The following is a 23567-nucleotide window of genomic DNA, read 5'->3' as shown; positions in this document are numbered from 1 at the left end:
TTTTGCAGTTCAAAGCCACAATCAGTCAGTCATAGATTTCTTTGTTGAAGTGAATTTATTTTAAAAAAAGTTACTCAAAATGTCAGATTTCAGTTGAAGGTTACATGGGATAGGTGGCTGAACATTTTGTCAGACTGCAGAAAATATGTAAAGGAAGCTAGAGGATCATACAACACATGAACAGAGGTGGGAACTTTATCACCTCTTGGGACTGCTTTTGGACTCTGACAGAGAGATGGATGTCCTTTCTGTACATTATCCTATTTGTCATGCATTGAAAAGTTAATAAAAACTTTAATGACGAAAAGATTTCAGGAGATTGAAGAATCCAAACAACACCCAAACTTATTTTTGAATAAATATAATATAACTGTATCATACATGTGACATTTTTACAATGCTCTTATTTAAAAGTTCAAACTCAACAATAGACTCTGATCTGAGACAAACAAGAAAACACATACATTGTTCTATTCAGATAATAAAGGTGGAATTATTTATCTACTCTAACGCTACATAAATTATCTTTAAAAAAACACAGAAGTTTATAAATGTCAAAGGTCTGGAGAAGGTTTGCGTGTCACATTCAGGGGTAATAGGAGACTCCAGAGGGAGTGATTTGCACAGTTTGACTAGTTTATGTTAAAACAGGAGAAAATGTGACAATGTCGAACGTGCTGGTGAATGAGATGCCACTGTGCACACTGTAAAGGTCATTGATGGGTAGAGTGCAGACCTAGACCTCACATGTGACCTCCGTCTCTGTGAGGTGGTGGGGGAGGCGGATGGGGAGGTGGAGGCAGCTCGTTGTCCCTCTGCTGTGCGGCGGAGGCGTCGGCCTCCATGAAGGAGTCGTTGGAGCGGGTGCTGATACGGAGGGGAGCGAGGCGGCTCAGGTTGCTGGGCGTCCACGGCAGCCTCACCTGAGCTCGCTGCGAGGGAGCCACCGTGCCGCTGTCCAGCTCCGCCTCTGCCAGCCACGGGGGGATCTGCACTGCCGACAAGGGGTCCAGGTCCGGCATGAAGGCTGGATTCTCGATGCCAGCTGGACGAAGAGAGGAAACTGAATTAGTGACATTTCTTCTTTATTACATTAAAAAAGCAAACATTGACACTTTTATATAATACATTTTAAAAGCTGAATAAGTGTCAACCGACCTTTGAAGCTTGTTCATCACTCATAACCTCATGAATCCCATTTATTTAACTATAATACTAGTAATAATGATGATAATGCATATGATTTATAACGCTCTTTATACTGAAAACAACCTCAAAGTGTAAAAATACAAAACAAAAGAATCAAACCAGGTTACAAACAGTTGAAAAACATCACTTTACCTTAAAAATGTGACACTTTTCCTACTGTGATGCATCCCAATACAACAAACATTATTTCAAAGTTTAGTTATTGCCTCATTTTCAGGGAAAAAGGTCTTTCTGCATTTTCAAGTCATCTTTAACACCTATTTTGTAATCTGTCTTTTAATTCAGAGTAATTTATTATTATTATTCTAAGATTTGATTGACTTTACAATCCTTTTATTTTTGATCAGGTCTGCTGACATACTTTTATTACAGATTCTTTCCTGATTTTACCTGAACTTAATATTGTTTTACTGGATTTGAACTGTTTTTAAAAAATATATTTATAAAGTTTTTTATTCTTTAAGAATTATTTTAAGGGAAATTTGATGAACATAAAATATATATTTTGTTTCTTTATCTTGCCTTGTGGGATTTTATGAACCGCTTGTTTTATTTTGATGCCCATGTTAAGCCCTTTGTAACCTGGCTTTTAAAAGGTGCTCTATAAATACAATTATTATTATTATTATTATTATTATTATTATTATTATGATTTTGTTATTTAGTTTGTTTTATTCAAATGTACAGATTTTATTTGATTTTACTGACTTCTATTTATTGAACCGTTTCTACTCTATTGATTTTTTATTATTAATTTTAATTACTTTATTACATGTTTTAAAACTATTTAATCTGCTTCTGTCAATTCCTCTCAGTTTTTATCTTTCTTTAGTTGTGAAGCACTTTAGGCTGCATGCTCGATGATTGTATGAATGTTGCCATATAAATAAAGTTGAGTTGAGTTTCTAGAAGTTTGTATGGGTAGTTTCAATTCAGTAAATGATCTCGATACTTCCTCCAGGACTGTTTACAAGTGTGCAAAACAAAACGATGTCTGTATTTCACCTCCTGCTCTGTAGGAGACCCTCCTGGGGAACGAATGGCCTGATGGGTCGTATCCCGAGGCGCTGTCTCCCTCTGAGAACTCAAAGTCTAGAGAAAAGGAGGAGGAGCTGATCAAACAGGAGCTTTCATTAAGCACATGATCAGGTATATGAATAATTAATGAGACACAAACCTTCATCACCAGAATGGTAGCTTTTACTTTTGTCCATTGATTTCCCGTTTGGCATCTGCAGAAGATGTTGAATGTAAAGTTTAAAAAGTGCGTTACAAGATGTGAAAAACTGTAATACATCTGATCTCTGCTGAGATCTGGTTTCATTCATGAACCCTGAGACTCAGACCTTTTGCTGCTGGTCTTTCTTTGTGTGCTTGCTTATAGTCTTTGGTGGAGCAACACCCATCTTTGCAGACTTGAAAGACTCCAAGCGGCTCCTCATGGTCCTCTGGAAGATCTCCTGCACCTCGTTCTCGTCTTTGTTGACATCGAAGTGAGTTCGGCTGTACCTGTGCCGATGCTATGAACCAGAAGACAAAGAAACCCTGAATTATAACCTTTAATGCTGACGAAAAGACCGTCTGTAACTTGTTAATCATAGAGTTTATAAGAAGTTGTCCTTAAAGAGATACACCACAAAGTGTACTCATAACGTTAACCAAAACAGTTGTATGTTTATTGTCTTAGTTGCTCCTCAAATTAAAAAACAACCCTTATGTTGATCAATTTGCATATATTGGAAGATGCTTGTTGCATTGTGGAAAATGTAGGATTTCCGGGGCTTGGGTCATACTAGGGACAAGACAAAGGAGATCTCAACTTTATGATTCTTCTTTCAGGCCTTCCTCTTGTGAAATATCAACATAGTGGAAGTAAAACACACTATGGGCATATTACCCCTTTAATGTTTTTAATGTAGGGTCTGCAGTGACCTGATTCAAAACACTGACCTGTTTCCTGCCCTTGTACAGATGCTGCTGCAGCAGGTGGTGTGTGTTGATGTCCTCTGATTCCCTCATACCGTTCATGTTCTGCTCGTGCATCTCCAGGCTCACTGACGGCACGGGGTCTCTTCTACAACAGAAAAATTACCCCACTTGAGTTACTTTAAACTCAAGTCCAGCACAAAATTTGAATGTTCAGGGAATATATAGTTTGCTAGAGTTTGGATGGCATCAACCCCCATGAAAGGAGAAAAGAAATGCGACCTGCTTTGATCACCACAGAACAAGTGTTGTAGCAAATGTAAGAGTGCAGCATAGTGTATCTCAACAAACTTCATGATACTTGAAGTGTCTTGTAATTAGATTTAACATATAGGTCAAATTCAGAATTAGTTCACATTTTTGGTAAATTTTTCTATGATTATGATGCAAATTGACTGAAACTGTTTTCTCACCTCATGGCGGACATTCCTCCGTGATCGTCAGACGTGTCAGACGGGATGTCGGGTATGATCTCTGAGTATTCATCTCCAAACTTCTTCTTGAAATCGATGATCGCGGTTTCATTGCGGATGAACTCCAGAGAGCCTCTACGCTCACCCTGCAGGGCAAGAAAAGGTGTTCTTAGAAAGGAAAGTTCAAACCTTAGGAAGAATGTATTTATACTACATGGTACCTAAACACAACCACAGGAAACTGTGAGAATAATGATTAAAACTAAGGAAATAAAAGCATGTTGATTAAAAAACATAAAACAAATAATGCTACTGAACCAGAGAAATGTCTTTACCATCTCAGGATGATTGGACAAAATGCTCTGTCTACTTAAAGCTCCTAACCTTGCCTCTAGATTGGAACCGTACAGTCACAAGGTGCATGAATTTAAGCTGTGATAAAAACTGGATCTGTCTGTTTGCAACCGGCTGAAAACTCCTCACAGGAGCTTTAATCAAATACACTACAGCAGGGGCGTCAAACTAATTTCAGTTCAGGGGCCACATACAGCACAAGTTGATCTGAAGTGGGCCGGACCAGTAAAATTAAACATAATAACCTATAAATAATGACAACTCTAAATTTTTCCCTTTGTTGTAGTGCAAAAAAATACAAGTACATGAAAATGTTCACACTTAATGAACTATCTTTCTACAAAAACAGTTGTTGTATTTTTTGCCATGATGTGTCTCATAGTGGGCAGAATATTTTTTTCTTAAAGCTCTGAAACCTGCTGCTAACACACCAAACACACAGGTTACCCATTCACCTGACACAGAGTGTAATGTTTACAGCAAAAGAACAGATAGATTATAATAATGAAGAAGCTAAAGTTGACTATTTTGGACCCCTCAGCTCCAGCAGTAACAGTTTGTATGCAGGGGTGTAGTGCTAGTGTTAGTAGTTAGTTGATCATCTTATAGTGCTCGAACAAGTCTTTATGAATCTCAACTTGATTATGCAAACAGCAAGTCATCTATTTCCTTACTTTGAGAAAAAAAGTCCAGGAAAAAAAAAGCGCCATTCAGGTGTGCTCAGTAAGCACTTTGATTTTATGCGACCTCCAGAGGACAAATTTGAAATAGCAGTTACTTTTATTTCAAAATTGCATTGTCTTCTCTGTAAATTTTCACTTTGCAAAGTCGTTCTGCGGGCCGGATTGGAACCTCTGGCGGGCCGGTTTTGGCCCGCAGGCCGCATGTTTGACACCCCTGCACTACAGCAACACCAACAGGCAACAAAAATGTGGCGCCCACCTCTTCCACGTAGCTCATAGCATCTTTGAGGTTCAGCTTATGGAAGACTTTGAAGACGTGGTCCCGGTTCTTCCTCACTGACGGCTTCATCAAAACCCTCGACATCCAGTTCTCCTCGAAGTGATTCCACCTTCACGATAAGAGAAGAGGAAACTGTGACTTCATTCAAACAGGGTAAGAGTTTGGTAAACAAAGTGTTAAAGACTTGGCTTCACATACTTGTCCCTCATGTAGTTGTGCCCAATCTGTCCGGATATGTCTTCTATTGCAACAAGCATGTGATCGAACACCTAATAAGAAAGATAACCCAGTTTTAGTAGACTGTGGTTCTGTTTGATAATGTGTCTGTGTTTTAAAAGCTGAGTCACCTTGTTCTGCACTTTCTCTACGAGTGTGAGCTCGGCCACAGCAGCTCTCTTCACTTTGAGCCATTGGACCAAAGGTTTCATCGTTATTCCCTGAAACAGGAAGTGATTCAAACAAAACATGCAAATCAATAAGTCACATGTTTTTGGAAGGGAAAGGATGAAAACCGATCGAGTGATCTCATCTTGTTGAAGAGACAGAAAAGTGTTACCTGAAGAATGACGGTGAAGTACACTACGATGAGAGTCGTGCAGACCATCAGATTCTTCTCTTTTATCTTGTTCTCATCCAACATGGTCGCCAGGCCGTATGCGACGGCACCTCGCAGGCCACCGTAGCTCATAATCACCTGATCTATGAGCTCAATTGGGACCAGCCTGAACTTGTTGAGAATCCAGGTGAGGAAGAAGACCCCTTAAGAACACAAGCACACACACAACCAGTCTGATTTATAGCTTCTGATATAACATAACGAGAGGTTTGTTATCAAAACGTAGCGGCAGACTCTTACCGATGAATCTGTACACGATGATGAAGAGGAGCGTGAGGAGGATGAAGCCAGTGTTCCACACCCAGATCGCCTTATCAATGGCTGAGATCCCGAGGAACACAAAGATGATGGTTTCTGACCCATTGGCTAAAAGCTTCATGAGAAACCTGACCGTGGTGACTGATCGCTCGTCCATGTTTGCGTTGATGTACTTCTGGCAGCACATGCCACAGAAGACGATCCTGCAGGATGAAGGCACAGAGATTCAAACACTGCATACAACTCAGTCTGACTTTCAATAAATCTATCATCTATCACTACCATCTCTCTCTATTTATCTCTTCTATCTCTCTTTCCAAGCCCAGTCCATTCGAGGCAGATGTCTGTCCAACAAGTGTCTGGTTCTGCTCGAGGTTTCTGCCTGTTAAAGGATGTTTGTCCTTGCCACTGTAACTAGCTAAATGCTGCTGATATTTACAATTCCAGGTAAGACTGCATCCGAAGGAATACACAAAGATAACAGTGAGAGGAGTAGAATTGGAAGTGCCACCAACCGAATGTTCCCTACTCTTATAGCCCAACTCGGTTGAAACAGATGTCTGTCTAACATGAGTCTGGTCCTGCTGGAGGTTTCTGCCTGTTAAAGGAAGTTTGTCCTTGCCGCTGTAACTTGCTAAATGCTGCAAAGTGCTCTGCTCATGGTGGATTAAGATGAGATCAGACTGAGTCCTGTCTGTAAGATGGGACTGGATCTTATCCTGTCTTGATGTTGGGTCTTTGTTAATAATATAACATAGAGAACGGTCTGGACCTGCTCTGTTTGTAAAGAGTCTTGAGATAACATTTGTTGTGATTTGGCGCTATATAAATAAAGATTGATTGATTGAAATCCTTTTACTAAGCAGATGAAAAGTTAACTCACGAGAGGATGGCAGACAGGGAGAGCATCTCAGCGGTCAGGTACGAGAGGTATCCCAGGACGAAGACGAAGCCCGCCTCGATGATCTGAACGTTTTTAGTGCATCTGGTCACAAGAGAGATCAGCAGGCCAAAAATAAAGCCCACGAGGGAGCCACCAAACGCCACCACAAAGAAGGAAACTGGAGAGAGAAGATTCAAAGATTATACCATAACTTTTTACTATTTGAAATACTCTTTTATCCAAATAGCTTCAGTAAAACAGAATTCTACTGGAGTCCTATTGATAGGTCAACAAACTTCAACCCTTACTTATTCCTTTAATGATCTCCACAGCGTCAATTTTGGATCCTCCGAGTGACACAAATGCATCGAATACATTGAACAGCACCTAAGAGAACAATCATAAGAAATCAACGGAAGAATGAAGGATCAGTGTGCAGACATTTTCAAGTATTTTGATGCAGACTGTCAGGACAAAAGAACCAAAACAAATGAAGGGATGTTGCTGTTACTCTTTATGATGAAGTAGTACCATCAGAAGTGTTTAGAAGTGACACCACAGGGGATTTAAAAAAAAGCTTTAGAAAAATGTTTGGACCAAAGCATTGGAGTGGAGAGTAAAGATTCATTAAACATGCTGTTAAAGCAATGTTTGTTATCAGATCAACCACCTTTAAGAGCACTTTGATTGACCAGTAATTGCTATAACTCAGATAAGATGACAAGACCTCTGTCAGGGTGAAGATCCTCAATTTGAAGTGCTGAAAATGTACGTTCTATAACTTCTTGTGTTTATGCGTACCACTGTGACGCCGTCGTTCAGCAGCGACTCTCCAAACACCAAGATGAAGAGGACCTCATTGACGTGGACCTGCTCAAACACAGCGATGACGGCCACCGGGTCCACGGCGGCGATCAGACTGCCGAAGAGAAGATACTGGAGCAGCCCGATGTCCAGGTCACCTGCAGAAACAACAAGGGCAGGAGAGACGATCAGTGAAGCTTTGATTTAGTGTAACAGGGAAGGAATTTAAAAGAATCCATGAGGGATCAAGTCTTTTTACCGCACTTCAATCCACCAGTTGGCTCAACAGGTCTGTATAAATCAATAATCAGGGTTTTGTGATGATGATGTCTTCAGTTAATATTAGTCACAAACAAAACTAAAACTAAAGTTGGCAAAACAATAATGAAAGCAGGAGCATGTACCTCTCTCTTTAACTTCAGTGAGCATATCTCATATCGCTCTCTCACTCACCTCTCCTTATCTGCTTCACACTGTCACTCTGAATTAAACTCTACCATAAATATCCAATTTTATTCACAGATAAACTTCACTGAAAAACATACAGTGGGTATCCCTCTTACCCATGGCCCCTCCCATGTGACACCCCCACAGCGACAGCCCCAAGCTTGCGGCGTTCCAGCAGGTCCCGATGACGGCGTAGACCAGGATGGCCCCCATGTTGCTGAAGAAGAGCTTGTTAGGCATGGAGTAACCCGCATCCAGGATGATTTGAGGTAGCAGGTAAAAGAAGAAGACGGTCGGGGTCAGCGTGAAGGTCTGCACTTTGTCTGCACCCCAAATAATCCCGCCCAGAATGAAGCCGAAGCAGATGAGCAGCGCGCTCTCTGGGATCACGCTGGTCACATGGTGGTTGGCTTCGATGACTGAAAGAAGAGAATGGAAGAAGAAAAGGGTGTTTTTTATAAATAGATAAAAACAACAATTTAATGCATGAATGTATCTTTGGGGTTTCCTGTACTTGAGCCAGCAAGTCAAGATTAGATAGCAAATATTTAATTTATCTATTTATTTTAAGGCATATATTTTTAGGGCATTTTGCCTTTATTGATAGGACAACAAAAGAGACAGGCGGCGATCGCAGCCAGGAGTTGATCTAGGGACCTCTGCGACGAGGACTACAGCCTCTGCACACGGGGCTTGCTTGGACTGCTAGGCCACAGTAGCCCTGAAAGCCAATATTTTGACTGAATTCTCCCAAAGCTTCTGCAAGAGGCTTTCGGTTTTTGTTTGATTTTGGCGCCCCCTGTGGACAAAGCCGTACCTTTCATCTCTTATCTCCCGTAAAAACAAAAATTGCGTTCTCTGAAGACAGATCTCCCGATGCTTTCTTTGAACACTCAAACGTATCCCTCACAGTCAGTCTGTACTATCGAAACTAGTAACTGGGCTTGTTTCTGCAGCTAGCTTAATTTGAAACCTACCCTACGCCGCAGCAGTTCTTGTATTTGAAATAACTACACTGAGATAATCAGACTCACTGTTGATGGTCTTGTTAGTTGTTGTTGGTCATAAAGAGGCACCATTATTAATTTCAGCCTGTTTCATTACCCTTAAAAATATCCTCACAGGAGCTTTAAAACTTTGTGAAAGACAGCCTGTGTTATATTTTGGGTGCTGAGGGCTAACAAAGTTTAAAATAACATTGCATCATAACTAAACCATAAAACTAAAATGTCTTTCTCGGGTTGCAAAACTTGCAAATGATCAACTGAAGGTGGCACTTTTTGTTCTTGGCATATGATTAACCAACATGGCTGTGCATATAAAGGTTCTTAAATCTCAAAGAAAGATTCTTAAGACTTAACCTAACAGAGAGTCGCTAAAGCTTATAATATGTACAAACCCACTGAACCATTGGAGAAATTTCGAACTGTAATGTCTTTTCCAGCCCCTGGGTGTGTGTACTTTAGCTGTGCTGATTTGTTCTTTAATTCTACTTGAGGACCTTATCGATTTGTGTTACTTCATTGCTCTGTTTGCGAGTGTGCATAAGATTTAAACCCAAAGAGACAGCATGAATTGTGTTACATTTATTGTACTCATCTGTGAGACTTCTGAAACAGAACAAACATGCAGGACAGAAGAAGAAACTCTTCTGTTCTCTGGAACAACATGCTGCGTTGATAACACGGTCGTCTGGTCACTGCTGCAGATAGACACTTTTTGTTACATTTTCAGAGGCTCCTGCACATGACTAAATGCTTTCAAAGCCATGTTTTCAAATCAGCTTTTTACTATTAGCGATGACATCCTTGATGAACAGAATACCATCACATACAGAGGTTCTGAGGTTTTCTAACCTCAGAACCTCCAGTTGGTCAAATTCCTATCTGCTTCAAGGTCAAAGGAGCCTGCAAACAGAATTTGATAATAATGACAGTATGATGCCGGGAAAACTAGAGATTGTTTAGGATGAGCTCACTTAGATAACAGACATTTTGCACTTAAGAGCTTGTACTCTATTTAGTTAGATAAGTGCCCTTCTCCATTTTCTGGAGGTAGCACCCTGTCACCAAAAACTATCATCACATCCTGAATGGGTGAAAAAATTCAGTTTGGTCCTTTAAAGGCATGGATTCGACTGCATGGGAGTTTGAACTCCAAATATGTCCCAGACCACCTCTGCAAGTGGTTTCATTGTCAGGTCACAATTTTTTTGGGAGTTGATTACACCTATGAGCCAATCACGAGCTCAGGTTATCTTTATAAACAGGAGTAAGTAAGGTCAAATTCAGTCCTAAAGCAGATCGGCTATGTTTATTAAACTTTCCTTTTCTACAATGATTAACACTTTAAATGTTGTTTCTTAAGACTTGAGTATTTAATGTCTTAGGAAACACTTATTTACCTACAAACCAGGTTTTTACAGGCTTTAGAATAAAAAAGATGAATTAACTGCCAACATGTTTGATAACAGGGTTGCATTGTGACTATTTGAATTTAGTTTGGTTAAAAATATCTCAGTTGTATCTTTTATGTCAGACTGCAACATCCAAACTATGTATGACATAACTTCAGCGACTGTTGTTTTTGCTATTTGCCACACTGAACTGCTTCTCGCACCATAAACTTATCATAGGAACTTGTTATTGACCTACGCCATGAAAAAAAACACCTTCTGGGAGATTCCATCATCTCAAATGTTTGTTACATACCCAGCTTAGCCAAACCAGCCACCAGTATCCACAACACAATCAAATACGGGCTCTGCACATGATCCCATTTGAAGGTAACGACGGGTATCCCAGTGATGATGGGGCCATGACCGTGTTCAGTCTTATTCAAGCTCAACTTGGACTCAGATGGATGAGAGTCCTGGTTTGTGAGCGCTACATCTCCATGAATTCCTGTGACGGCTGATATGAAGCACAGCAGCAGCACTGAACCCAGCAGCCAGAGGTGAGGATGTCCACAGCGATGCATGTCATCAGTTTGATGGTCACGAATTAGAGTTAAAAAGAAGCTGCACTCCAAAAATAAAATATAAACTCCCTCAGTTTGTACTGGTACAACCTCAGATGTCAGGCAGGTGAACGGTCAGTAACAATGCCACACTCAACTGTCAGTTAGTGTCACACTTGAAGTCTGATCCCTCCTTTTCTGTGGGTTATTTGCTTCCCCTGTCTTACAAAGTCTAATTTATCATCTCATTATTGCTTGTTTCGCTCCATCTCTCTAACTCAGTCACTTTGTATCCTCATCCCTCCCACAGTCCAGGATGGCAGCAAAGTCAGAAGTTTGCAAACTCCTGGGCTCAGCCTTTGATATATGTACAGTAACTCCTCTCTGGCCAAGGTTGTGTGTGCGTATGAGTGTGTATGAGTGTGTGTGAGTGTTTGGGTTTGAGGATTAAAGGAGGAGTAACGTATCTCCAGGAAAGTTCATAGTCATTCAGTCACACTCCAAACACTCACTAGTCATACATTTGTTTGCGTTATCCGGTCTCTGAAGATCGTTGTGACACATTTCTACGTGTGTGTGTGGGAGTGAGGGAGTTAAAGATAGAGCAGAGGTCATTTGATCGATGTTGAACGAATACCTGCGAATGAATAATTTGTCTCACAGCTTCTTGTTCAGTAATGATTGACGCTGACGTTGCTCAATCCTGGTTAAAGACTCCCAGTTTTCAATGAAATGAGAAAGCTGTTCTCTAGCAGTCCATAAGTGGATGAGCCAATTTTCCCTCACTTTTGGAACAGTTTACCTGGTCATATAACAAGTAACACAAATTTCAACTCATTCAAGAAACAAACCATAAAATGTATATTAGTTGAGTTAAGTAATGCAACATGATACAATTTTTAATGCATATTTCCAAACAGATAATCTCCCCATTTTCCTAACTTATGAATAAATATTCTGTCCTTTGTGTTTAGTTTGTTTTTTAACTTTTCCCTTCTTTTCTTTTCATCATTGTTTTAAATATTAATCCCTCTTATTAATCTTTTTTTTGTTTTTGTATGTAGATATTCTGTTTCTACATTGATGCTTTGCCTTTGTGTTGATTGTTTTCTTTGGAGGGCCACTCGACAAGCCTATAGGTTTTTTTTGGCTCCTCCTGCACATAACATGTTAGTGGTTAATTTTATTATTGAATTTTATCTGTTATATATTGGCTCGTGTTATTGAACATGCAATGTTTGTTTTGTTCTTTTATATGTGCAATAAATAAATAAACAATTATAGTTTTGTTCCCATAAAAAGTGAAATATCAATTTAAACTGGGATTTTATGATTTGATTTTATATTATATAAAGATTGATAGATATGCACACAATACACACTCTCAGGTGTGTCTTAAATATCTATTTATTTCTTGTATTCATCTGATCTTGTCAACACTACCTTATATTTATCTTTTCTTTCCACTTTTACGTATTTTATTAATTTTACTGTTTTTAAAAAAAAAAAGTATTTTATTCATAAAAATGCATTTATAATTTTACCATTGCTGTAGTTTTCTGTCTCTCTGATTATTTTGTGAGGCACTTTGTGCTGCATGTTTATATGTATGAAAGGTGCTATATTAATAAAGTTGAGTTGAGTTGAGTTGAGTTGCTAATTCAGACAAACTGTCAGCTAGCTAGCGTATGAAATATCTGTCTTGACTGGACAGCGTGAAGCTGTTCATCACGACTCCTCAGGTGAATCTGGCTGGTAATTTTACTGTCTTAACCTTTTCATATTAGTTGATCATCTTGTGGTGACCTTTGAGGCTGAAAAATTAAACCAGTGAAGAAGAATAGAAAACTGCAGTTCCTGAAGCGGCCACTTGAGGCTGGCCCTAAAAGCCAAAGAGCCCATATTAAATTGTCAATTTTTACAGGAGAATTAAACATATCAAGGACAAAATATGGCTTCAGTCTATCTCCCTTTAATTTTACTTCTGGACAATTGATCAGGGGTGAATATTTTTATGAATCCATCTTGATTTATCTTTAAGGCCAAGAGTTTCGCAAATCAGGCATAATTGGGGTGTTGCTGATTTGACTGACAAGTGAGCACATTGTAACTGATGGCTGGATGGCAAGCATGGACATTTCCCTGAAGTGAAGCCAGAACATTTAGAGCTCCTCTGGTGGCTGGCAGCAGTATAAGCTTGCCTCCTCCATTATATCAGATGGAGCATGGGTCGAACTTGAAATTTAAAATACACGTCATATAGATGTTTCTCCATCATGGTCTCTGTCATTATAGTAAGTTCTCATCATTCGGATTTATGTGCAAGTGTTCATTTTTCTGAGAAGTTTAGTTTAAATTAAAAGCTATTTGATGGCATGGCTTTGACCCAGCTGGAAGTTAGTTGAAGTCTGCATTCCCAGAATCCATCTTTTCACTTCCCAATGTTCCTTCAGGAACTAATGGGTGACATCACTGAGATTACGTCCATGTGTTAAACAGTCTATTGTAACAGAGAAACAAACACCAGATCCAGTCAATAACAGGAAGGATTTTCTAAAAATTCTGCAAAGCATCTTTGAATGCTTACGTCTTCAGGAGCGATCAATGGACCTGAGTGTCACAGACAGGGTGGGGGAGCTGGGTCTGTGCATGACTGATACACAAACACCTGTCTGAAGAATAGGTAGATTTGTCTACATTGTGAAAGTGACGCTCTGCATTCCTTCTGCGCATAGAGTGCTGATTCTCATGAGCATTGATTCAGTGAGCTGGTTCATCATGACTTGATGGTTTTTGTGTTGTTTTGTTTTTTTTATTGGCCAACAGTCCCGACCTGTTTGAGCAGGACAAGGGACAATAGCCTCATTGGTAAGATGGACTTGAAATGTAAGCTCTCACACAGGCACAGGTGTGAACTACTATCTCTCCTGTAAGTGCTGTGAGTGAGCGACAGAAGCTCTCTGTGGCGGCTCCTCGGCTCTGGATTAGCCAGCTGTAGGTCATTAGACAGACGAATTCTGCTTTAAGTAACACCTTAAGACCTACTTTTATCTCCTTGCTTTTTAAATGTGTTTAATTTGCAGAACGTGTCTTGCTTTTAAGAAATGAACAAAGATTAATGTCCGACAGGCCTCTTGTTGGTCTCTGCCGTCATCTAAATACCGTAAATCATCCGTCTGAGAACATTTAGCCGAACAGTCAAGCATGAAGTCCCCGCTCAGCCTTATTAACTAATGACCTGATATATCCAACTTAATAGTGACTGGCCATCCATTAAAACCTTTCAATCATTGTACAGTGGCCACAGCTCTGAGCAATTTTTAACAGCAACACAGAGAGGTCACAAAAAGGTTGTTTTGAAGGAGGTGATTCAGACACTACAGTTAAAGATTGTTGTCAAAAAGAATCTTCCTTTTCTCAATGAAATGTGTCATAACTATAAAGTGTGACCTCACCCACAGATAATGTATTTTACTTAATCATCTAGTGCTATTTATTTTGAGTGATGTCACATGATTCAAACTGAATTAACCAACATTTCAACATCAACACATTATGAGTTGAGGGCCTGTTTGGAAATGTCAGATCAGTAAAGTTTCAGCTGTCAGTGCTGACTGATGGGTGAAATTACAAACATCTAAACCTGCATTCATTGTTCATTTCCTTTCAATAAGCCTAAAGCAGGGAAACTGGATGTGATTTGAAAAATGAAAGAAAGAAAGCATTGTGAATCGCTAAAGAGGAAACAAAATCTGAGGAAAATGGTGCCATTGTTAGCACTTGTGTGAATTGTGATAAGCAGGGCTAGACTGGGACCAAAAAATGGGCATACCAGAGTATATATGTGCACATTGTGTTGTTTCAAAAATTAAAATAAAGCACAGCAGACTACATGGAAGAGAGTAACCATGTTAAAAAAGGGATACGCTCACTACTCACAGAGACTTTCCTCTTGGGAGAGATGGACACAGTGTCATAATTTCCATCTTGAAGTGAAAGTGGATGTCAAAGAAACACTGCTAGTGATGTCTTTTCAATGTTTAATGAAATATACTGTTTATACAAATACACAATTAAGACCACAGTAAGACCATATATCCCTGTAAAATAAAGAGCTCCTCATCAAAGTGGCACCTTAAAGTATGAAAAACAGAGAGAGAATGAGAGAGAGAGATGCAGAGACAGGCAAACAAAGGAAAGAAAGAGAGCAGGGATCAGTTAAGGTATAGTTTAAATAATGTTTTGGTGAACAGAGAGATAACAGCTAATTTTGTACTTACATATGCTGAGACAGAAGGTTACATGGACCTTGGTGCTCTGAGGGAGACAGAAATTAGAGGTGAGGTCAGATATGCTAGATTAATCTGATACCGTCTCTTCTGTAATTGAAATAAGAGCTATTTAATAAACTCACAATGAAAGAAAAAGAACACATGTAAACTCCACATCAGGGAAAGGCCAAAGGGAGAGAAAGAGAGGACAAGTGGGTCAAGAGTGAGGATGAGACTATTTCAAAAAAATGTACATTGACAGTATTGGTGTCTTTAAAATATTGCAATAATAGATGGTTGCATTCATTACAGTCACTCTGTAAAAGTAGTAGCCTTTAGGACCATTCAGGTGGATGTCAGCAAGAACACATAACAGTATACAGTATAGTAAACTTACAAATGTGAAGAATGCCTGTGAAGTCCACACCAATGAAAGGCACATCCCTGGAACACCCCTGGGGGACAGGGGCCGCCGCAGTCGAACTTGAGGTGGCAATGGCAAACATAGCAGTACGTTTGGCACATTTTGCTGCGTCCACTTGTTTCTTAGCTTTTTTTCTTGCAGCTTTTCTGCGCCCCCCTTGCGCTTTTGTCATTTATCCATTTCCACTCACTTCTCTCCAACTCCGGTCAGCTCAAATGGCAAAATTTGATAAACTAGGTCAAGCAGGAGGGGAGGGGTGGGCCGAGGAAGGCTGAGAGATTTCATTGTGTTTTCATAAATCAACAAATGGCTCATCGCGGTCGATAAAAATGATATATAATATTGTAACGTCCGTCCGGACGCTGCAATGATGACGAGCCAATTCGTGAACACAAGAGCTTTATTAACTGGTCACTGTCGGCCGTGACCATGCCAACTAACAACACGAAAATTATTTAATGAAAGAACTAACAACTCCTCCTGCGCTGTCTCTCGTCCTTCAAGCTCGCACACACTCTCACTCACACACCTCAATCCCTCCCTCCCATAGACTGTAAATTAAAATGGACAGTGTTGCTTCGCCTCTTCCCGTTGTACGGTTCTGAAGCCAAAAAATCTTACTCCTGGGTGCAGCCATTGTGCAGCTAGAGCCTGTGAAGCCACTGTAACGAGCTCCACCCTACAGCGTAGCGTCATAAGACGCTGTGTGTCCTTTGAAGTTTCCCTCTACGGCGGCTGTGAATCAAAGGAAACCCGGAAGTAAAACCCCGTTTTTTAAACTCTAATAACTAACAAAAAAGAAACTTTTCAGAAAAAAGAGGCCTTGAACACAAAACAGTCAAATAATAACTACATATCACCACAGCATATGGATGTGAGAAACATTCGTATGACGTGTATTTATTTTTTAAAGTTTGGTCCCCCATTCAAATGAATGGGGGAGACAGATTTTTTGACCTATACTGCAGCCAGCCACCAGGGGGCAGACACTCCGCTGAAAGCATCACGTCCAACCGAGCGAGATGCACCCCTGCTCCCTCCTGCTGCACTGCGTGCCGCTCACTGATGCCTTCACGAACTGTCAACACTGTAGGAATTAGGAACATCTGCACTGAACACATTTAACAAACTGTAGCTGTTACAATATACTTTTTGGGTTAAATTATGACAGCCCCGGGCCGGCCCAAAAAATGTGCGTCAGCCCACCAGGCATTGCCCGGTACGCCACATGACCTGTCCATGCCTGGTGATAAATACCTATTTCAAGTGGGGGCTATGTAGTGATCTCTACAGAAAACAAATGTCAGCTAAATGTCTGCTTCAGCCAAAACATCTAGTGAAACCATTCACTTTGTTTTAAATAAAAACCTCTGGAGTAAAGCTTCTGTTAGCACAAACATGGCAGTAACAGTTTTCAGCACTGATTAACACTGACGCCGCCAAAACTGGCTCATCGACTGTAACTACTGATGTCACTTTGCCGTGTCTGATTTCATTGTTATGGTGTTCACAGAGTCATTTCCTGCATCATATACAGCCCCATATTTACGTCCGTGGACGTGTACACAAACACACACACACACATGCACACACACATGCACACACATACACACACATGCATGCATGTTCATTCATTTACATTGTCCACAGTGCCACAAAAACATTTGCGTCTGTTGTGTATACATGAAATGCTAGTGACCATATTACAGGACAAGACAAGAACTCTATCAGGTGATCTGACAGAGGTCAAGCTGTGTTCAGGGGTCTGTAGCTTTACAATTTATGGTCCAGGTCTCATCAAATCACTTGAGATTGAATAGTTAACATATTGTTTATTGGCTTTGATTGTATAGAAAGCACTTATTTATAATAGCTGTCTCGAGCGTGCATTTGTTGTGATAGGGTGCTATTCAAATAAAAGTTGAATTGATTGATTGAAAGTGATATATCCTGAACACTAACAACATGAAAAGTTTGCTCTTAAGACATTTTATAAAATCATCAACTTGTTTTATTTATGAATTCAGACCAGGCAAATCAGGCAGCTACACCTTAAATGTCTGCTTTGTGGCCTTTTCGGAATAACAAGATTTTTAGATTAATGTTGTTATGTGTTCTGATTATCAGGTATTTAATTCACTATTCAAATAAAGGCAGTGGCTTCATATTATTTGATGTTTCCATGGTTTCTTGGTTGAATTTCCATCTATAAGCTGCATTTAATTACATGTATTGTATTTCTAAAGTTGTATATGAACTTCAATGTTGTCATTGAGTTCTGAAATACTCAGTATGCTTGAGTGCCACCAAAAAGTACTTCATTTAAGTACAAAACAATTCTACTACATTTAACATTGGGACGTAATTTACACTATTTGATTGTCAAAGTACCAAATTATGACTAATGGTCAGCCCTCAATGGACCAAACTTTTCAGGACTCACTGATTTTGCAGAGCCAGCTGACCAGGATCCAGAGGGTCACGATGTACGGTGTGGACACATGGTGCCACTTCCAGCTGACAATAGGAAGAGTAGTGATGGGCTCCGAATCGTGAGCGTCCCCGTGTTCAGCATCAGCATGTCCAGACTCTGAGCTTGAGGTGTTCCCATGATCACTGCTTGGTGTAGCTTCGTGTTCGGTGTCTGATGTGCCGTGTCCCGGGTCTTCATTGGCCAGGCTTGGGCATCTGGACACCATCAGGGACAAGCAAAGAAAAAGTGCAAATCTCCAAGTAGCTGCCATGTTTTCAGGGGAACTGAATCACAAACTTATGAAGGCTGTTAACTTAATGTTTAAGTCCATATCAGATCATATGATGCTCTCTCACTCCTGTTCTATGTCTCCTCCTTTTGTTCTTACTCATGTCCACACCTTTATCACACCTGAGCATTGTGGCCTCCTCTCTGCTCTCCTCTCTGATCACCTTTCTTCAGAGGATGAAGCTCAGCCCATCCTGATGTAAGTCTGTAACCTCCCACTATGGACCCAGATCAGCTAGTTTGACCACTTCAGTCAAAGGGAGAGTTGATGCTCTGAATCTTTCTCTTTAGATCTGAGCGAGTTTTCACTGACGGTGATCACCTCGAGAAGCAACTCTGAAGTCCTATAAACAAGATTATTTCTTTCTTTCTCGTTCTGTCCTGCCTGCCTTTCCTTCTTTTCCATCCTTCCTTACTGCCTTTCCTTCAGTCCTTCCATCCTTCTTTTCCTTCTTGTCCTTCCATCCTCCCTTTCCTTCTTTTCCTTGGATCAATCCTATCTTTCCTCCTTGTCCTTCTTACCTTTCTTTCTTGTCCTTCCATCCTTCCCACCTCTCCTTTTTTTCTTCTATCCTTCCTTTCTTTCTTGTCCTTCAATCCTTCCTTCCTTTCCCTCTTATCCTTTCATCCTTCCTTTCCTTCTTGTCCTTCCTACCTTTCCTTTTTCCTTCCATCCTTCCTTTCCTTCTTGTCCTTCTATCCTTCCTTTCTTTCTTTTCCTTCCCTCCATCATACCATTCTTTCTTGTACTTCCATTCTTCCTTCTTGTCCTCCTTGGCCTTCCATCCTTCCTCCCTTTCCTTCTTGTCCTTCCATCCTTCCTTCCTTTCCATCATTCCCTTCCATCCTTCCTTCCGTCCTTTCTTGCTTGTCCTTCCATCCTTTCCTTCTTGTCCTTTAATCCATTCTTTCTTTCCTTCTTTCCTACCGACACACATTTTTGACATTTAATATTGTGAGCAAAATAAAAATACTTTTCAGATTATCCATGATAAAAATCGCTCTTGGTTTCAGCTAAGGACTTAGTTGACTAAAAGATAAGTCGTCATCTCCGTCGTTAGTCAACCCCATGATTACTAGTGAGTGAAATACAGGCTGTAAGAACAAGTTTATATCAAAGGATTGTTTCATTTTCATTTAAATGACACACTGTGCTGCGTCTCACTGACACCTTTCTGCCAAATAAATCATGAAAGACACCTCTCCAGCCGGCTGCTTCAGTAAAACACACCCTTAAAAAACTGTGTCTTCTCTGTCTCCAACACTGTGTGTGTGCGTGTGTTTCTCAGGCTTTACATAAATGTCCTCAGTAGGTATCCACTTATAAAAGAAGAGGAAGTCACTTTGACCCGTTTGTCTCCCTCACTGGAGTGTAGCACCTGCACCTCAAACTTCCCCTCCTGTTGCCACACTGAACAACAATGACTGTGTTGAGCCTTCATGGCCACCATGCGTGTCTGTTTACGGGACAGAAACTTGTGAGTGAACCTTAGTTTGGACGTGCTGTTTCTTTTCCGTGAGCCGTTAATCAATATATTTCTCCCGTCTGACACAATCCCTTTGGTAACACTTTAAACAGTGGTATCAGTGCTCAGTCAGTCAAGGGACATTGTGGATAATTCATTCAGAGTGGGGATAGGTCAACTCAGGGCCTTTCCAGAAATCCTGTATCTTACAAAAATCCCTGATTACAAAAGAGAGTGCTTTCCTTAAACTGATTTCCTGATTGTTTGGGCAGAGAATCGCTGAACATGACAAGTATGGAAATAAGACCCTTTATGAATTATTTGGTGAGTGAAATAAATTCTGAGACACAAATCATGACAGGGTTCTGGATTACGTTTAGATCTCAATCTTGTCATGTCCTTCCTCTTCTCGCCCTTATGTCATGCTGGTGATCTCCTCCGAGACACCAGCATGGGCTACACCAGAGCTGTTTGCACGGCAGCTCTGTTGACAGTTTATGAGTAAACTGGCTGCATCCAATTGTTTCCCTGGCTTTAGATAAAGCCCCACACCTGTACCTAAGGTCAGTGGTAATAAGGGGGTCTCTGTGAGGTTAACAGTCAACAAAGAAGTGTCCGTGGTTGTGACTTGACCTTTAAAGCCAGCCATCAACAGTGATCCTTTTTTGGAAAGAACCAGTCAGGAGTAATGAGGGGTGGGGGGTAAAAAAGAAGATTGACCTCTGCATAAAATCATCAAGATCCTTATAGTGACACCAGAGTGACTTAAAGATACTTAAGTGGTCTGGACCACAATAAATGTCTGCATAAAACTGTGTCTGTGCAATCAATCAAATATTGCACTCAATATATTTGGTGAACTCTTCATTAAAACCCATACAATCTGAAGACTTCACCTTGGGAAGTTGATTTGACAACAAAGTGAAAAGTAATCAAAACGATCTAATAAAAGATTGTTTCAGTAGTTCCATCAGCTAAAAAGTGCTCTACATTCTCTGGTAATCTGAATATCTTTTGCTTTAAAGTATCAGTCATCTAAAGATTCTGAGACATCACAATGAGCTCTAAATGGCATTGATTTTTTCTTTGTTGCAACAGCTTTGGTGGTATCTTTAAAGTCCAACTGAGGGGCTGTACCTGTAGCTCTTTTGTCTAAAGCTGTGCACACATTAGACACAAACTGTTCCGGACAAAAACACATGGTATGCTACTTGGAAAAAGTGTTTAATCAGGAACGCTGAGTCACAGAGATAATGAAACAGACAGCCAAAAATACATGGAACTGAAGTTTTCCTCATTCTTTTTCTCTCGATCATTTGGTCTTAATGCCTTAAATACATCACTGATTGGTATGATAAGTTTTATCTGGAAGTGAAAATCAATAAGCCTAATTACTCTGCATTTCTCCCTGTTATTGTGCTCAGAATCATACTTACTAAAACACAACATGAGGAAGTGAATTGGTAGTTTTTTTATTTTATTTTGTGGCAACATAGTTCCCAACAATAAAAAGGGTATGATTACCAGAATATTGGGACATTCAAAATAAAAACTAAGTGAGTTTATTCATTTTAATTCTTGGTACCTAACTAATGAGTGTGTAAGAAGTGTGAAACTTGGCACATCAAACAGGAGTGTATTTTTCCCACTCCTGAATGTAGCTGTTTAAAAAAGTCACAGCGTGTTCGTCTGCCTTACCGTCTGTTTATGGTGTCGAATTGCAGAGGAAAGGCTGCTGAAGAAGAGCAGCGACACCTGCATGGACACCAGTCAGCTGAGGGACTGTTGAAGTTTATGGTTCGATTCAGCAGCCTAGAAAAGTTGAACGAAAATAAGAGCACTAATGTGTCATTTCATTCATGCTCCAATCTAGTATTATTGGGAGTAAGATATCCATTTTAGTTTATCAAAACTGAAGAATAGATATTTGTCAACCATGCCATTGTGCAGCGTCATCAACACAGCTAATAAATGTTTAAACACAACAGATCCAACAGAAAAAATTACTAATGTTTTTAAAAAGACAAAACATCAGAAAGGTATATTACATACAATTAAATGAATAACTTACCTCATCCACACATCAATTCAGTCATGACATCTTCTGTTTGAATATTGATGATTGCAGTCAGAGTCAATGACTCTTTAGAAATAATCATTCTTGATATTGATGGTCTTGTTTGCTTTTGTAGGTGATAAAGAGGCATCAGTGTCGATGTCAGTGTGTTAAATAACCAACTAAAAACTTTCCTACAGGAGCTTTAAGTCTGTTTTGGTGCACTTTAATGAAAATGTATAAATTTCAGGTGTTAAAAGAAAAATAAAGAGATTAATGCAGATTATTTTCTATTTTGCATTTTAAGAAATTCAAATTAAATCTTAACTTTTACAAAAAATTAATACAATAAATTCCTTGTTTTATTTTTGGAAATTCCAGTCCCATTGAAACACATGAACTGATCCTTGAACTTTAATTAACAGACTTCTTATGAAACTGTGTACCCCCAAAATACAAGCTGTACTTGCATCATTTTACTAGTTAATTCTAAAAAGCCTTGTTTGTTCCTCAGCTATATTCAATACCAACATTTCTGTTGTATTAGTTTGATGCAAGATCTTTAAAAACCCAGGTCCACGCTCCTTGTTGAGCAAAATTTTAATCAGTGTTGCAAGTAATCAGATGGCCACTAGAGACTCCCATAAACTCAACACACGCAAAAACAAAGTGAGGGTGATAATGATGAGCAACAGTGTACAACCACACAACACAGAGATTATGAATTTCTATAAATGTTTGCATCTGTCAGGCTGAATATAGAAGTATTGAATCAGAGGAAACATGAAAACTGGAATACTAGTTATGGAAGCCATATGCGGACATGCTTATACATTTTGTTTACTCAGTTTTACCTTGATAAGCTATTTTCTTCGATGATCATATCCCTAAGATTAGCAAAAGCACAAAACAATAATAGAAATAGGTTTGCTCTAGACCAGGGGTTCTCAAAATGTGTGGGTCGGGACCCCATGGCACACAAATGGGTGATCGTGAGATGTCTTCCAGAATGTTTTTTGTTTTTTTTTAAGTTTTCCAAAAGTATTACATTTTACCCATCATAGTAAAAAATATCGACAAAAATAGTAGCTAAACTTGAATTAAAACCTTGAAAATAGAAAATGTAATGAGTTTTCTGCCTATCTTTGTCACCAGATGACTCCTAAGTTTATGGTTAGTGATCAGTTCATTATCAAAAGCAGCAGTAGCAGCAGGTTAATCCATAACGGCACAGGAGACACAGCAATATGATCATATAGGTAGGCTAAATGAAGCAACATTCAATCACTTTGAGGGACAGTGGGGGTCACAAGTCTTTGGCACATGTATTTTGGGGGGTCGCAAGCTGAAAAGTTTGGGAATCCCTAGACCAGACCATTAGTCTGGTCTAGGCCAAGCCTATTTCTCAAGATATTGAGATATATTTTTCTGATAGTGGGATAACCTGCTTTTTAGATTAGATTAGATTAGAAAATCTTTATTGTCCCCAAGGGGCAATTTGTGTCGCAACAGCAGTCCACACATCCTATACATACAGGCAATACACACTACAACAAACACAAGTTCACAAATCAATTAAAGTACGTATCCATATAACTTAACCCCGTGGATGACATCATTCTTCCTGTGCATGAGACCAAGGTAACGTCCTATAGCTTGTTTAAAAGCCCAACAGCTGAGGGCACAAATGATCTAAGA

General features: G+C 39.7%; 1 protein-coding gene and 1 long non-coding RNA gene across 4 annotated transcripts; both read right to left on the bottom strand.

The window, feature by feature from the left end:
- Positions 1–42: 42 nt before the first annotated feature.
- slc9a3.1 (solute carrier family 9 member A3, tandem duplicate 1) lies at positions 43–22050 on the bottom strand. Of its 3 annotated transcripts, XM_034704551.1 has the most exons (18): positions 21885–22050; positions 21512–21625; positions 18030–18274; positions 8050–8352; positions 7484–7644; positions 6991–7069; positions 6683–6860; positions 5782–6002; positions 5482–5684; positions 5273–5362; positions 5124–5194; positions 4905–5034; positions 3609–3754; positions 3160–3283; positions 2556–2729; positions 2387–2441; positions 2215–2301; positions 43–1045 (listed from the first exon to the last, which is right to left on the bottom strand). In XM_034704551.1, exons 1-18 carry the CDS (start codon positions 21887–21889, stop codon positions 744–746), a joined length of 2688 nt encoding a protein of 895 aa, XP_034560442.1. In that variant the 5' UTR covers positions 21890–22050; the 3' UTR covers positions 43–743. The 3 variants fall into 3 exon arrangements, with proteins under 3 accessions (XP_034560442.1, XP_034560443.1, XP_034560444.1); XM_034704552.1 differs by lacking the exons at positions 18030–18274; positions 21512–21625; positions 21885–22050 and adding an exon at positions 10645–10918; XM_034704553.1 differs by lacking the exons at positions 43–1045; positions 2215–2301; positions 2387–2441; ... (1 more) ...; positions 21512–21625; positions 21885–22050 and adding an exon at positions 10645–10918 and having other exon boundaries at positions 2550–2729.
- LOC117827829 lies at positions 14918–15593 on the bottom strand. Its single transcript, XR_004634287.1, has 3 exons — positions 15560–15593; positions 15172–15208; positions 14918–15025 (listed from the first exon to the last, which is right to left on the bottom strand). It is a non-coding gene; the product is annotated as an uncharacterized LOC117827829 (long non-coding RNA).
- Positions 22051–23567: the final 1517 nt, after the last annotated feature.

This window comes from Notolabrus celidotus, chromosome 16 (genome assembly GCF_009762535.1).
Source record: "Notolabrus celidotus isolate fNotCel1 chromosome 16, fNotCel1.pri, whole genome shotgun sequence".
NCBI classification, from domain to species: Eukaryota; Metazoa; Chordata; class Actinopteri; order Labriformes; family Labridae; genus Notolabrus; species Notolabrus celidotus.
The sequence above is the reverse complement of the archived record's forward strand: the minus strand, read 5'-3'. Positions and strand labels throughout refer to the sequence as shown.